Source organism: Rhineura floridana, chromosome 1 (assembly GCF_030035675.1).
Source record: "Rhineura floridana isolate rRhiFlo1 chromosome 1, rRhiFlo1.hap2, whole genome shotgun sequence".
In the NCBI taxonomy this organism is placed as follows: Eukaryota; Metazoa; Chordata; class Lepidosauria; order Squamata; family Rhineuridae; genus Rhineura; species Rhineura floridana.
This window is the reverse complement of record NC_084480.1, coordinates 108,793,032-108,810,306: the sequence shown is the minus strand read 5'-3', so window position 1 is coordinate 108,810,306 and position 17,275 is coordinate 108,793,032. Positions and strand designations below refer to the sequence as shown.

The 17,275-nt window shown below is 44.3% G+C and overlaps 1 protein-coding gene across 1 annotated transcript; it reads right to left on the bottom strand.

Annotated features, from left to right (window-relative positions):
* Positions 1-599: 599 nt before the first annotated feature.
* On the bottom strand, positions 600-8,685 carry KCNV2 (potassium voltage-gated channel modifier subfamily V member 2). Its single transcript, XM_061614073.1, is given in 3 exon segments — positions 600-1,993; positions 7,215-7,470; positions 7,472-8,685. Coding segments are annotated over 3 exon segments (1,656 nt in total). The 5' UTR covers positions 8,590-8,685; the 3' UTR covers positions 600-1,711.
* Positions 8,686-17,275: the final 8,590 nt, after the last annotated feature.

Genomic DNA, 17,275 nt, shown 5'->3' with positions numbered 1-17,275 from the left:
CATGTAAATCATCCCCTCCCCTCCCCCTCCTCTCCTTCCCCTCTCCCCTCCTCCTCCCTTCTTCCTCCCCTCCTATCTTCCTTCTTGCTCCTCCCCTGCCCACTTCAGCGCTCCCTCCCTCCCTCTTCTCCTCCTCCCCATGGTCAGTTTCACCTATCCTAAACATGATTGCACAGGAGTAAATCCCATTGAACTCAATAAGCATGCAAATGATCAAATCTGCCCTCCTCCTCCCCTCCCCCTCCCATCTGCTCCCATCCCCTCTGCCCTTCCTTCCCCCCTCCCATCCCGCTGTTGTCAGTTTCACCTATCCTAAGCATGATTGCAGAGGAGTAAATCATTCTTAGCAAACTTGCACAGGATCTCATTTCTTACCTCCCAGATTAAAAAGCAGAGCAATTCACTAATAGGCAAAAAAGCCCTTGTTAAGAACGTACCTATAGCCAGCAGATATTTCTATCAAACTTTTAAAAGCAGGGAAATTAGGCCACTATAGAGAATGCTGCACCAAGGGAGCAGGAGACCCTAACCCTGGTGCATTCACTATAGCTGCCCATTTCCCTGCTTTTTAAAGTTTGGTAGAAATATCTGTTGGCTATAGGTACGTTCTTAAACTGCAAGGCTTTTTTTTGCCTTTTAGTGAATTCATGCTCAGCTGTCATACAGTGACTTATTGTTTGATATCTGTGAATGAATTTACAGCACAAAGGTACTACATATACTCTTCTTTTTTACAATTTCAACACTGTAATAAAATTGAGGTACAGCACACATGAGAGAAAGATCTGTCCATTTTAGTTCTCTCAGTTTCTCATTTTTCCCAATTTTAAATTCAGTTCTCCACATTTCTGCAGCAATTTGTAAACATTTATCTGCTTTTTAGTGCAAATTTATCCTAATAAAAACATTTTTATATGCAGGTTTGCCTAATGTATACATTTTTGCAAGCAATTTCTCATGATATAATTCATTTTGGCATGTTATTATCCCTAATATATTCATTCTATGTACATTTCCCCCTAATATAAACAGTTTTGTAAATATTGGTTGGAGAACTGCATTGAAAAATTCGGGTAAGTGTGAATTTTGAAGGATCACTGTGTTTCAGTTCTCATAATTGTTTCAGAACATGCACATTTGATAGACTTGCCTTTAAATGCAAACTGAATAGAATTTCTTCCCCGTTCCTAAACAGAAATATATTCCTACTTAACAGTCTACTACAATTCTGATTTTGAGGCAACATCCACCATGCCAGCAAATATGTAAATACAAAGAAAGCAGTAGCACAATCTAGCGCTTGTTTACTCAGTCGTAGTCCAAATAGTATTATAGGAATCTTACTCCCTAGTAATGGTGTTTGGCCTAAGGCAGTTTGCTTTTGTTGCTTTTGCTAGTGCTATATTTGCAGGTTAAGCCAATAGTATTGCATTCTCTTTCATTTTTCAAGTGGATCCTTAGTGGATCACAGTCCAAGTGCATCATTGATTCCAGTGGCTGTTTGGATGCCAGCTGTAACCTTTATCAGACATAATAACATAATAAGAATGGTGATCTTCATTTGTATCTTTTTTTTTAACTAATAAGTTTTGAATCAAATTATACCATATTCAGGTACAGCCATTCTTTTTTTTTGCCTAGTTAACTTGTGGGCAGATATGAGGGATCTGTTAGTCTCTCATCTTCCCATCCCTCTTTCCTGTTCCAGGTATTAGTTATATCTGTGTCTTGGCAATCGGGTAGGCCTGTTTCCACAGCACTCAGACATTTTCTTCATGGCTCGCCATGTAAAACCCACTTTTCCCCTGTCCTTCTGAATGGCTGTATACTCATATGCTTTCAGCTTGATGTAGTAGTCTGAGAATTTATTGTAGAGGACAGAGATAGGCATTCCATTCAGAATTATCCCAAAAGCAATGCAGAGGAACGCAAAGAGTCGTCCAAGGTGGGTTTCTGGACACATGTCTCCATATCCGACTGTAGAAATGCTTACCTTTAAGCAAAGAAAAATTGAGGCAGTTACTCACAACATCAAAGCCAGCATTTATGCTGAGGATAGATGGATCATTTAAAGATCAGTCTCTCAAGAGCAGATGCTGCATTTTTCCACCCCATTGCAGCGCTGGGTTGGGAATCTCTCATTCCAGTGCTGCACTGCAATGGGGAGGGCAATCTTCTGCAAAGTCTATCTCTGCTCTTCTCTTCCCTGAAGGCCAGAGATAGCATTTTTCCTCCCCAACATAGTGCACAGAGGAACAAGCCTGTCGTGGGCCATCTCAAGTTGTCAGTTCTTCCCAATGCTATAAACAAATGAATGCATTTTTCACAAGTGACAACTTACACATGATGTGTCTGCTTTTTGTCCTTACCTGAAAGTAGTATCTTTATTAGAAAGATGCCATGTTTGTAGTAGCTTTGAGACACTTTGGCAATCTGAGCCTAAAGAGATCTGTAACTTCAGAGCAACAATAGTGTCTTCAGTGACTGGGGCTTTCTGGGAAGGGGGCAGTGGTAGCAGGCAACAGTGGCCTGGGCTGGGGGTGACAGTAGCAGGACCCTTTGACCTTTTCGTTTACTGACTCTACCCATTGGTGGCCCTGGTAGTATGTCTCACGAATGTCCTTTTCAATACTCCTCACCTGCAAAATATTAGGTTTTCAGATTTGTACCAATGTAGCTTGGTCTATACTGACTGAGAGATGTAACATGGTCCTTGCTGGTATGCAGGCAAACCTTAAGAACATAAGAAGAGCCTGCTGAATCAGGCCAATGGCCCACCTAGTCCAGCACCTGTTCTCACAGTGACAACAAGATGCTTATCGGAAGCACGCAAGCAGGACCTAAGAGCAAGACCGCTCTCCGCTCCTGTAGTTTCCAGCAACTGGTATTCAAAAACATACTGACTCCAACCATGGAGGCAGAACCTTCCTCTGTCTACCTGTTTTGGTATTATGTCAGAGCTTTATTATATTATGTATTTATTTAAGACATTTATTCACAGCACTTTGTCAAAATGCGACAGGGCAGTTTACAACTCAGGGTAATATTCAATGCTAGTCCTACTCAAAGTAAATCCATTGACATGACTAACTTAGGTTCATTAATTTCAGTGGGTCTACCCTGGGTAAGGCTTAGTTGAGTACAACCCACAATAACATAATAAACAACACAGTATAAACATTGCAGATACCATCCTATCAGGAAGTCCATTCTGCACATCCTGGCCTTTAGTTTGGCAGCACCTATCCTTTGGAACTCCCTCCCATCGCCTCAGACAGGCACCTTCTCTGTTGTCTTTTCAGTGCCTGCTAACAATGTTCCTCTTTCAACAAGCCTTCTAAACTCTTCATCCCAGTTGGCATCTTTCTTGGATTTGAAATGATTTTAAGTATGTGCTGCTGTTTTAAACTGTTCTTATGTTTATATTTTGAATTGTTATTATATGTGCAATTGTTTTAAATATTACATATGTAACTGTTTTACACATGCTATTTAAATTACTTTGGGGTGCCTCATGAAAAGCAATTAATAAATGAAATAAAATACTACTACTTCTACTTCTCCTCCTCCTCCTCCTCCTAATAAACAAACAAACAAACAAACAAACAAACAATGTAATTAGACATGGAAACATCACATCTGGCAGTAGTAGCTGTTCCCAGAGTAATAGTGCTGAACAAATGACATCCCAGGTATATCTGCAATCCTGTATGCTAGGTATGTGTGTAATATGGATGATATCTTAGTCATGGTGTGCATACTCACTAGCTTGTGCAGTGACCTATAAAATCAAATTATTGATGAGGGACTTTAGAAACAAAATAATAAAAAAAACTTTTTGAGAAATAAAATAAATGCAACAAAATTTATTGTAAAGACGTTGGGTTTTTTTAAGAAGAGTTCCCTATAACCAAAAAAATGATTTGGTAAGTTAGTCCATAGATGTTACCTTGTGTTTATATGTGTTTATAGCTTGTGTTTATATCAGGTCTCTCATTCATGAAAAACAATATGGCAGTTACACCTCATTCTTCTATAAAGGCTGTCAACCTGGTTGGCTGTGCTGTTTTTCTAAGCACTTTTTGCCCTCTTTCCCTCTATTCTGCCTATCTTAAAAAATTCTTATCAGGAAGAGGAGTTGTCCTGCTCATACTCATACTACTTAGCAAAGGAATGTATGTATGGGGGCAGAGGCCAAAATGTAACAAGCCTGTTTCCACTGAGCTTAGCTTCAACCCTCTTTTCAGGAACTTTTGCACCGTGTGCTGCCGCAGGAGATACCTGAAATTGGGGGTGGGGGTGGGGTGGGGTGGGGTAGGTAGGTAAGTAAAGAAGGGTGGATCAAATGTTGGTGGAAGGTCTGTGTGCTAAGAATTGGCTAGAGCTGCTTCCATCTTTACTGACCTGGAACAGTCCCTTATATTTCAACTACTAAAATAATGTGTTTTGTCTGAAGGATAATGGCTCACTCTGCGCTTGTATTTCCATTGAGTTTATCCTGTAATAGTTATTTTCACCCATGCCAAGGTATTATAATGATGTTGACAAAACAATGAAAGAAACTGCTAGAACAGGACAGTGCATTGTTCTCTGCCAGGCAGCATCCATGCTTAGTTAGCAGTGGAATATTCATTGAAAAAGGCAGTCGTGCGTAGTAGCACATTGTCCTTTTTTTTTTTTTTAAGTAGCCTGATGTTTCAGATGCATGAAACATAAGGCTGGCTCCCTGAGCCTGCAGCAGGCGAGCGTATTTGTAGGATGCACCTGGTGCATTTGATGGTATGAAAGGGATTAGTTTTGTGGCCTGATGGAAATTAACTCACTGGAATTGAATGTTAACGCAGGAGAAATATCTCCAAAAATAAACAGCAAGATGGATGTGTTCCTGGCAGTAACCCATGATCCTAGTATGGAATTTTTCACTGCTGTGTTTCTTTATGTTGCAGATGAACATTTGAGGGAAAAGGATGGGTGTGTGTGTGTTCTTTTATCTTCTAAAAATAATGTTATGAATTCTGTATGTGTATATATTTTGGGCCTCCTTCGACATGAACTTCAATTCCCCCTGCTGCAGTCCCATCAGCTGCTGAATGTATGTGAATACCTATGGCCAGTTGCTTTGGTAACTCTCACTTTGACCCTGCACACAAGTACCCATTCCCATGTGCTGCTGTTGTTAACATGTTCTACAGCTATGTGGGATTCAGCCATGGAGAAGGGGCTTCTGCGCTACTGTCGGAGCATGTGAAAGATGCCATGGGGTGGGATTTGATGTTTAGAAGGGATCACCATACCAATAGCTGCTAGTCCAGACAAACTAGTAGGATTATTGTGGGAAGAAGAGCAAATTAATGCCAGAATTGCTCCTATGGAAAGTGTTCGTCACTACCATGCAGAGTAACTGTAGTTCTTACCATAACAATACCTGCTAAGCCAGGGGTGGGAAATCTTTTGACCTCCAAGCAAGCCACTCCCTTTGGAGCTGAGATGTGGAACCTATGGCCCTCCAGATGGTGCTTGACTACAACTCCCATCTTCACTGGCCATTGCCCATGCTGGATGGGGCTGATGGGAGTTGAAGTCAACCACATCTGGAGGGCGAGAGGTTCTGTATCCCTGTGCTAAGCCAGCAGCAATCAATACAATAGTTCTCTCCCTACTTCAACATGTGGTTTTCATATCACCAGTGCTCTGATTCAGGATCAGCTTGTGGACCATTCCCAGCCCAGTTCATCTAGAAGAGCCTTAAGAGTTCATGTGTGGAAGCAATTTACTCCTTTCTAGATTAATCATAATCATATACAATGTGTTTAACAGCATTTGGGTGGTCATGAAAAGATATTCTGGCCATTGTCATAAAATATGCTTTTACTGTGAATCAATGTAGCCCAAAAGGGGAAGAGGTAGCAGAAGACTTTTCTAGCTGAGCTCCAACATGGTGTGCTTTCATAAATTGCCATGGTGAAACTTCTACACTATATTCCATAGCTTCTCCAGTTTCTACCTTGGATGTTTCTGCTCACAGGACCATTTTCATAATCTGATAATCTAAAGTTAACATTCCTTGAATTTACTTCAACCTTGGATTTATTTACCTATTCAAGAGGGTAAGTCAAGGTCACTTGGCAAAAGATGAATTTCCTCATGGGAAATGTGCATTGAAAACTATACGAATCCCATGCACAGTCTTTCACATGTGCCTGCATTTTGCCACATGCAGGCAAGTCCCAACGGGAAGAATGTGGATACAGGCACAAGCAACAGGATCTCTCCATGAGACGGTAGTGCTGCTGTTTTCATGTTTGATTAGTGCTGGCAACTCAGCACTAATCAGACTTCTGATACCAAAGGAATATGGAAGGGCTGCAGCTCAGTGACAGAGCATCTGCTTTGTATGCAGATGGTCCCAGGTTCAGTTCCCGATATCTGCAGATAGGGCCAGGTGAGACCCCTGTCTGAAACCCCGGGGAGCCACTGCCAAGTACTGCAACAGTGCTGAGCTAGATGGGCCAGTGCAATGCGGCTTCCTACGCTCTTATTGCTGAACAATTTGCAGCGTGTGCTACTTATCCAAGACCTCCTAGTTCACCCAACTGCACTGGAAGGAATGCAATAGTTTCCCGTCACTGGTGGCTTATGATGCATTTCAACCAGAGACCTATAAATTATAAGCTCCGTATTGCATTCCAGGCAACTGAGCCAGCCCATCCTGTTTTATTATTTTTGTCCACCGCTGCTGGCTCAGTATAAATAACAGAAAATATCATTCAGTTGTAGCTACTATTACCAGCTGTCTGGAAAGCTGCATGAAGGACAGCTGTCTCATCCCCTCAGCCTTACTGCTATAAAATGCCAGCAGCAAGCTGTCAGTAGGGACGTATTAAGTCACTGCCAAGGCTAACCATGTAGACATGCTCCTTCCTTCCCTTTTTCTTCTTCCTCCTTCTCCGTGAGCAGCAGCGGGAAGTCTGTGGCACAGCATAGCCACAAACAGCCATCCGGTTCAAGCTGAGCTTCACTGATTATAGCCTGATCTACTAAAACTGATGTACGAAAGCTTCCAGCTGAGGGGTGTGTGCATGTTCTGTAAAGTCAAAGCGCAGAACAGATGTTCAGAAAGCCGGGTGTTTCCTGCTGCTTTTCAAAACAGGCACAGTTGTAAGGAAAAGGGAAGAGGTAAGGAACAAACATCAAATAGTAAGGTAGGTACTTACAGCAGCCCACCACCAGGCATGGGGGATGCTGGTGAAGTTTGTGCTGGAGACATCATGCTCCACAGTGTAGACCATGGCAGAGAAAGCAAAGATGCCCAGGGCAATGAAGAGCAAGAGGCAGCCCACCTGCTGGTAGCATTGGCGCAAAGTGAAGCCAAAGGCCTGCAGCCCCGTAGAATGGCGGGCCAACTTAAGGATACGGAAAATGCGCATGAGGCGCATGATGCGTAGCACCTGCCCTACCTTTCCCACTCGCCACTTTCTCAATGTCATGTTCATGCTGGGAACCATGCCCACGTGGCTGGTCCTCATCAACAAAATGTTCCAACAGGAGCTGGAGATAAAGGGGCAAAATTGCAATAAGGTCCACTGCATTGAGGACACTACTAGCAAAGCGACGTAGGTCTGGGGTGGAGACCAGCCGCAGCACATACTCCAAGGTGAAAAAGGCAATGCAGAATGTTTCCACGTGCTCCAGCAAGGGCCGCATCTCTCCACCGGCCTTGTCCCTGTGCTGCATCTCCTCCACTGTGTTGAGAGCCAGCGCTACCACAGAGATGAGCACAAAGAAGCTGGAGGTCACCCCCATGACTTTTGCTGGGGTAGAGGAGAAGGGCTTCTCCATGAGATTCCAGAGCCGCCAACGTTGTGCCGCATAGCGCATGTGGCGGAAGAGATGCTTACTCTCCTGGACTGCTGCCTGAGCACGTAGCTCCTGCTGCACTTTCAGCTGCTCGTTCAGCTCATCGCATCTCTCTTTAAAGCAGACGCGGCAGCAGCGGGGAATGTACTTGAGTCGCACCCCCCAGTAACTCAGCTCTTCCAGGAAGCTATGGGGGCACAGCTCATCCCTCACCTGTAGCACCCCTGAAGCGTAGAAGTTGTAGACCAGCTGGAAGACGGCAGGGTCTCGGTCAAAGAAGTATTCGTTGCCCTGAGCAGCATAGTCATCGCATAGGCCTAGCTGGCGATGGCGGTCAGTGGAAGTGGCCAAGCAGCCCAGCCGAGTGGTGGGATGGATGGCCACAGCCTGGTAAGTGAGGCAGTAGCTTTGCCCACCCACATTGATGTTGAGCACAGAGGAAGAAGCGGCAGCTCCAGGTGGGAAAGCAGGACCGAGTGGAAACATAGAAGGAAGTCCCTTCTGCTCTTCCTCTTCCTCCTCTTCCATGTCCAAGCAGGAGAGGTTCTTCTCAGTCTCCTGGGGCAATTGCAACTGGGATCCCCAGTCAGTAGCACCAAACCCGACAGTCTCTGTGTCTAGATGTACAGTTTCATTACTTTCCACCGTAACTTCCCAGGTGACATCCTGCTGCACTTCTGCTTTATATTCTGCTGAGATTGGAGGTTGTCTTCTTTGCTTCAGATTCCACATGTTTCCTTTGAAAGTCCAAAAAGCACAACTCTCTATCCTGCCACCACTGTTGCAAACGGGCTTGATGCTGCTGCCTCCACCTCCTCCTCCCCTCCTTGCTTCTTCCTGCCTGAAGCATCTGCCACCAAAGCAGCTTCACATTTCTTTTCCCACCAGCCACCAGCTCCAGTTGTTGCAAAAACTCAGTGCGGGATACAGAAACAGGGGGACTGCTTTTGACCGCTTTAATCTTGCTGACAGGGAAGATCTGAGTGCTTAGAGAAGGGGATTTAAAGGTTATTATCCTGCTTCAACCTCTGCTCCCTCTATCTGTGACGTGAATGGATCCAGAAATCTGTGGATAATCAGTAAAAAAAACCCAAATAGCAGAGTTATTACTGCTAATAAAAAAAATCAAAGGGTTTCTATTTGTGTCACCTCAGCATATATCCAGAATAGGGGGAGAGGAAATGGCTCTCCAATGAGGGAGCAGGAATAGCTCTTTGGGGATTTATCTGAGAGGGTTCCATCTCATCCCTGATTTCCTCCACTTTTTTTCCTTTATGCTGTATATCAATATCTCTCAGAGCCATTTTATATGCTTACCGCCCATTTCACAGGTGATAAAACTAACACTAATCTTTGTTGAGGACACTGAGACTCAATTCAAATCTTTTGTCAAAGATTAGTGTTAGTTTTGCCAGCTTTGAAATAGGAGCAGCAAACAGTGCTGTGCATGCTCCATCCCTGCAAGCACAGAAACTGGGACTTAACTCAGAACTCAGCAACCAGAGAATCTCAGCTTTCTTTCTTTTGTTTTTAATTCAGGCTTCTAGCCCTCCAGGCTGTGAAGACAGACTTGAAGTTGAAAGTGGTTTCACAATGCCTGGTCACATCTCAGAAGTCAGAAGTGAACTAAGCAGAATTTCCTGTGTAGGACTCAGCATGTGGAGCTTCAGTGCTGCACATAGTCCTTTGCTCATTGCTTTGACTTGCAAAAGCATAACAAATTATGCAAAATTTGCCATTATGTGCACATTTCCTTAATTATACAGGATTACAATTCACTTGGATTAACTTGCTTCCATATTTTCACTGTGCATGGTTGCTGAGTAGACAAAGCTCTGATAATAAGCTGCAGCTAATCATTCAAACACTCCTGTGTACCTGATGATGATGGACTGCCTTCAAGTCAATCCCGACTTATGGCAACCCTATGAATAGGGTTTTCATGGTAAGCTGTATTCAGAGGGGGTTTACCATTGCCTCTCTCTGAGGCTGAGAGGCAGTGACTGGCCCAAGGTCACCCAGTGAGCAACATGGCTGTGTGGGGATTCGAATCATGGTCTCCCAGGTCACAGTCCAACACCTTAACCACTACACCACCCTGGCTGTCCCTATGTACTTAATTGATCTTAAAAATGAAGTTCTCCATGTGCTGAAAACAGCTCTCCCTCAGGGTCAGGTGTTGGAAGCAACAGGTGTGCATCCCAAACCAGGGACAGGCCTTAGCTTAGTAGAGAGAGGACACACTTTGCATGCAGAAGGTCCCAGGTTCTGTCCCGGGCATCTCCAAATGCAGTTGGAAAAGACTCTTGTCTGAAACCTGGAGAGCTGCTGCTAGTTAGTGTCAACAATGCAGACCAGAATGGACCAATGTTCAGATTCAGTGTAAGGCCACCTTCCTATGTTTATAAATGCCACCTCCTAGAGGTGAAGGTCCTCTCAGCAGAAGCACTGGGAAGCACTGGAGTAAAGGCATTATAATGTGAGCAGTTTGCTTGGATATGGGTCTTGGCAACCAGTATTAGCGATTATTCTAGAGAATGACTTCACCCCTTGGCTTCCAGGAGAATGCTGTCCTCAGTCTTGTTATTGGTTTAGCAGAGTGGCTGCTAGAGCAGTGATTCCCAACCTGGGCCCCCCAAAGTAATCCAAGGGGGGTCGCAAACAGCAAAGAAATGAATTACTATATAGTTTAAAAAAAGTCTTCACTACCTAGACACTGTCTGTTCCTCACTGCCACTGCAGATGACACCTCCCCTTTGCTCCAAATGAGAGGGGAGGACTTTGCTGAAGTGCCAGAGTGTCTTTCAGGCACCCCAGGGCAGGCATCTGCCTATAAAACATGTGGCAGATGCCAGAGGAGGCTGAGGGAGGTGCTGCCAGGAAGAAGAGGGCATTACTATTGCTGACTCCTGTCTCCTCCTCCTCCTCCTCCTGTCTCCTTGCTGCTGACTAGGCCCTTTCTCAGAATGAAAGGAGGCGGCTTTTGGTGGAGCAAAAGAAGCAAGGCTGCCAGGAAAAGCCGCTTTCCCCCTTCCTTCCTTCCTGGCAGCCAGCCTGCCTGCCTTTTTTGACTCCTGCTTCACTGCTGCCTCCTTTTAAAAATTACTCTTATTTGCGAGGCTGCCCAGATCTCGCTAAGGAGCAGTGAGGAAGCTCAGGACTTGCTTGCCCCCCATCTCTGAGGCTGTGTGTGCCAGTGTCCCCCCTTTCTTCCACCTACACTCCATCCCCCCATTTCTCTCTTAAAGACGCTGCAGCAATTGAGGGTTCCCTCCCTCCAACTTGCCCCAATGTGTGCACGCCTGCCCTTGGGTACCAGCCTGCCCTGAGCTCCTCCGTGACCCGTGGAACTTAAGCATCCACAGACCGCAAGACAGGAGCTTCCACGCTGCCTGCCATTCCCCACTATCCCCTTGCTTCACCTACCTTTCCATTGTTTTTTGTGGCGTGCGCAGGTTTGCCATCAATCAAGATGGCAGCCAAGGTTTCCCTAAGGGGCTGAAGCCTCTGCCATAATTTTTGCTGATGGCAGCAATGTGTGCATGTAGCACTCATGCGTGCCATCAGCTAAGATGGCGGCAGAGGCTTCAGCTCCTTAAGGAAACCTTGGCCGCCATCTTAATTGATGGCAAATCTGTGCGCTGCAAAAAACAACGGAAAGGTAGGTAAAGCAGGGCATGGCGGTCTGCGGATGCTTCCGCTGATTGCGGAAGGAGAGCAGAGGGCCCCCTGTAGCTCCAGGGGTCCTCAGCCCAGTGCCCCACCTGGCAGCCCTTTAGAATCGGCCCTGCTTGCAGGAGGGGCAGGTGTGTTTGTGTGTGTGCTCCACTCTCATTCCCCAAGTGCATGCTAACCAAGTCATCAGTTCTGATGATCATCCTAAGACCTAAAAGCACTAACCCCTTCCTCAATCTATCCATCCCTTTTTCGCAATCTACCATCCGCAACACTACCACATTGCTGCTGCTGCTTGATGATGATGATGATGATTTTAAAAAAGCTCAGCAGGTTGGCTGAGGCTGGGGTCCACATACTGCAGCTGAAATGTATTTATTTATTTAATTATTATTGCATTTATATCCCACCTTTCCTTAAAGTTGCTCAAGGTGGTGCACATGGCTCCCCCCCCTTTCTATTTTATAGTTCAGGCTGAGAGACTGTGTGTGGCCCAAGGTCACCCAGTGGGCTTCATTGCTGGGTGGGGATTTGAACCTGGATCTTAGTCCAACACTGTAACCCACTAGTGTTGAGAGACAGTACTGTACATATTCAGACTGTGGGGTATGCCAATTTGGAGGAGTATACCAGTTTGATTGGACCTTTCCATTAAGAAAAGAAAGCAATACCTCCCTGTCTGCTGGGACCTTTTAATGGAAAGGGATACTTGGATATGTGATTTTGCCACGCACAATTTTTTTCAATTAACAGAGACTAAGATTACAATTAGCATGGGGGGGTCACACTTTTTTTTTGAGCTTACAAAGGGAGTCCTGTACTTATAAAGGTTTGGAAGCACTGTGCTAGGGAATAAAAGGACCCAAAGGATGCTGCTACAGAAGGAGACCCTCTACACCAGGGGTCAGCAATGTGGCACCTCCTATGGTGCCTGCAACTGGGCTCAGTAAATCTCCCCTTAAAAATCCGCAATGCAGGAGAAACTGTTTGCTCTTCCCTCTAAGTTCCTGTTTGCACTGATTCACACTCCCTTAAACATGTCCACATTTTATGGGATGCCAGAACTGGATCCTCCCATCTGTCTTGAACAGAGAAGAACAAAGAGTGTCTGTCTCTGTGAGCAAGTGTGGTGGGCCTTTTTCCCACTGATGGGATGGCTGATGGGGGGGATGCCCACACCAAATTGTGACATTGTCTCTTTTTCTGCGTGGCAGGCCTGCCCCCACCGCAGCCATTTTGTGACTGGTACCCACAGCACTTTGCCAAAATTCCAAATGTGCTCACTGGCCCAAAAAAGTTGGTGATCCCAACTGAATGGTCTTATAGGCCCCTTCCAATTCTACGATTCTGTGGTTCTATGATACACACCTTTAGGGTAACAGCAGGCTTTGAAGAGCATGTGTACCAGCTTGTGCGCATATGCAGACACTTTTAAGTTGGAGTCCAATGCTGTCTACATCAGCCTTCCCCTACCTGGTATCTTTAGTGTTTTGGACAGAGCTTGGAAAAGTTACTTTTTGAACTACAACTCCCATCAGCCCCAGCCAGCATGGCCACTGGATTGGGCTGATGGGAGTTGTAGTTCAAAAAGGTAACTTTTCCAAGCTCTGGTTTTGGACTACAACTCCCATCAGCCCCATTTACAGTCCAGAAAACCATCTAGAGAGCCACACGTTAGGGAAGGCTGGTCTACACTGACCCTTGGCACCTTTTGAAGGTCTCAGGATAGAAGTCCTTCCAGATCTACTTCCTGGGATTCTTTCAGATGGAGATCCCAGGGAGTGAAAGTTCTATATATGTGGTATGCTGCTCTTCTGCTGAGCTTTGGCTCTTTCTCCAGGCAGCAGGGGAAGTCTTGAGTCAAAAGTCATATCCCAGAGTCTATCAAATATATCCTGCATACAGTACATAGAGGCTCATTGGGCTGTAAGGAATTTTGCTTCAGTCGTGTTGCTTTAGATGGAATTTAGGCTGCCTATTATTTTATAGTGGGAAACCCATATTTGTATGTGAGCCTTTATTGTTGTATTTTTATATTTGTGCCTATTTTTCTTTGCAAGTCACTTTGAGGGCCTTTGGCCGAAAGGCGGGGTGGAAGTAAATTTAATAAATAAATAAATAAATAAATATTTCTCATATAGTTTGAATGCTTTCCCCCCTCCCCCTACTCCTTGCACTGAACACAGCTGTTTTGTGGATACTGGGCTGCACAACAGCTGAAATCTGACTTGAGGGTTGGACTGAATGTCAAATATTTACTGGCACAATTCCCCAAATGTTTGCCATGAATAAACAACTTGGAACTTAATACTTTTTCATCACCCGGCCAAGCATTCTTGTTCATGGCTATCTTCTCTCTGTTTGGGTCAATTCTTGTTGAATTGTTTCTTGCAAATATTTCATGTGGTTTTTGTCCTCTATCCAGATTTAAAACATTCCTGGGTAAGTTTTGTTTTGGCACTGGGGCTGGCAGGGAGAGAGGCACTGAATTTCCAAGTGGCTCTTTGCCATAGAGAGTTGGTATAGATAACAATCCTTTGTTGATAGGTTTGTGTGTGTGTTGATTTGTTTTTACTTGCTTTGTTGTGAACCGCTTTCAGTGGGTATATATTGATTAAGCATAGCCGTCACTGTGATCATATCACCCCAGTGTTAATAGATCTCCACTGGTTACCAGTTGTCTACCGGGCTCAATTCAAGGTGTTGGTGCTGACCTTTAAAACCCTATACGGTTTCGGTCCAGTTTATCTGAAGGAACACCTCCAGAATCACCAACTATGCCGCCTGACAAGATCAGCCTCACAGGACCTTCTCTCAGTCCCACTGGTCAAAACAGCTAGGCTGGTGCTGACCAGAGAGAGGGCTTTCTCGGTTGTGGCCCCCACCCTCTGGAACTCTCTTCCCCTTGATCTTCGACATGCTCCCTCCTTGATAGGCTTCCGCCGAGCCTTAAAAACCTGGCTTTTCAGGCAGGCCTATAAGATTGGGGTGGATTAGTTTCTCTGTTGTATTAACTGAAGTTGATTTTAAATTAATTGTGACTGTTGTTGATGTATATTGTGTTTTTATGATATTGTAAGTCGCCTAGAGTGTCCGCTAACCCGGACAGATAGGCGACTCAAAAATAAAATTTATTATTATAGTATATATTTATTTAGGAAAGTGGTATTCAAATAAAGTGACTATGACTGTAACTATGGCAATAATACAATGAGGTACATGTAGGCCCAGGACATCATTTAGAGGCATCTAAATCTATGGCGTTGCTAAAATTAATCAGCTGAAGATCTGATCAGCCCCTTGGATGGGATATCACTGGAAGCCTATGAGTCAGCAAGACATTGATGAAAAGAAAGAAAAACCCCCAATAAGATCCATGTGAACAGACCATGAGGGTCCACATTATGCCCTGGAAGTAAGGATGGGGGCGAAATTCAATTTAGTTTGCATTTAAAGCCAAATCTATCAAATGCACACTTTCCAAAACAAAATGCAAACCAAAACACAGCCTTCCTCTGAGATTCGCACATATCCAAATTTTGCAATGAAGTTCTCCAACCAATGTTTACAAAAAAGCGTATATTAGGGAAGAGCCTATACCTCAGCTGGAAATGTCCTTTGCTGTGATTTTAGATACTAGAATGAATATCGTAGTGAATATAACATTCAAAAATGTATTAAAGAAGGGTAAGTTGCTTGCAAAAAATGTGTACATTACTCAAAACTCCATACAAAAATGTGTTTGGTAGGAAAAATTCTCACTGAAATGCTGATGAATTTTCTTTTTCTTTCTCTCTCTTACTTTCTTTATTTGCAGATGGTTGCAGAAATGCGGAGAACTTAATTTAAGATTGTAAAAATGGGAAACTGAGAGAACTGAAATTGAGGATCCTTCCATCCTTAGGTGGTAGAGAATTATTTGATGCAGAAGAGGGTTTTTTTCTCCCAAAAACTTGCCACGAACGTTCATAAAAGCTCAGCTGAGCCGAGGCAGTGTCCCCATCACTAATTTCACATGCCACAATGCTCCCAGCCTCTGCTTCATGCAAACTCTGGGTTAAATATGATTTCTTACATAAGGACAGTTATCCCCTATGATGGACACTAGTCTCATAAAATTAATGCACTAATTTGCACCACACTGAAAGTTGGCCTGTTAAACATGCACAGATGATTCCAACACCCTAGGTTGAGCTGCAGACTTTGCCCTTTGAGAGTGTCTTTCTTATTTATCAGCTTTATCCTGCTGCTTTATCTGGTATCGAATTATTTTGCTTGTTTCAATGCTATGATGCTGGGCTGAATGTTTCATTTACTGCTCTTGCTATTTTGAACCAATATTTCATTGCTACCAAATTCCATTGGTATCTTTTATGATGTTTTATGATTATTTGGTTTTTATTGAATGCTGTGATTTTATATATTAAGATATAAGCTGCCTTGTGAGGGCTTGGCCATAAAAGGCAGCCTAAAAGGATTTTAAATACATAAATAGCATAAATAAATCCTGCTCTTCCTCTAAAGACTTCAGGGTAGCATATAGGATTCGATCATCCCATTTTATCCTCACAACCACCCTAAGAGGCAAGGTGTAGAACAGAGGTAGGGAACATGTGGCCCTCCTGGCATTTTGGACTCCAAGTCCCATCATCCCTGACCACTGGCCATGTTGGCTGGGACTGATGGGTTGGAATCCAAAAAACTGGGAGGGCACTAGGTTGGGGAAGACTGGAAGATAGGGCAGGATAAATTCATACCAATTTATGAAAGCACAGCTGGAAAGGTCCATTGCTACCTTTTCCCCTTTTCGGCTACATTAGTTAACAGTAAAAGCATTTTGGAAACAGTGTCCTGCAGTGGCTGCCGGTGGCTCCACGTCAGTGGGGCAGTGGAATCTGCTCTGGGTTTGAGTCTGAACTTCCAAGGTGCTTCTGGACAGCTCCTTGAAAGTTTGGACTAAAACCTGGAGCAGATCCCACTGCCCCATTGACGTGGAGCCACTGGCAGCCACTGTAGGGCACTGAATATCCTGTCATGGCCATCCTACTCTGTTACGTGTTCCCACTGTATGTGCTTGTGATTGATTTAGAAAGTAAATGATTTGTAAGAAGGGCCACAGATTCCCCACTCCCAAAGTCACCCATGAGGTTGATGGGTGTAGGAACTGAATTCAGACCTGCTAGGTCTGTCCAGCACACTATCCACCGCCCGTCCCTGGACTCTGCTTGTAAACCGAGCATACCACAATCCTGTTTTCAGTCTTCTCTGATGCCTTGGTAAGAGTTGCTGTTTCTCTCCAGCAAAGCTGTTGTGCCTTTGACAGATGCCTGACAAAGAAAATGCGACAAGCAACACGTTTCTGAGTCTTGACAATGCAAGGATGGGAAAGTGTTGCCTGTTGAATTTCTGCTATCACTCACTGGTTGAAGACATGGGAGCTCAGCTAAAAAATGCAAGTGGTAACTTTACTGAGAAGTGTTGTGTGTACTTCTATGGATGCAATAAACCAATGCCAAACACACTTGTGATTGCCCTGGGGAGTTTTAAATGAACTCTGCCAGCCAGCCAGACAATCCATCATTCTCTGCATGATATCTCCCCAAGAATGTTTGTTATCTGTATGGTGACATCAAATAAAAAGCCCACCAATTGGGAGCCAGAACCAACAAACACTTGCAAGTAGGCACTAAAGAAGGCAAAATAAAATATGCTCAGCTTTTCCTGAATTAAGGCTCAGGACAAA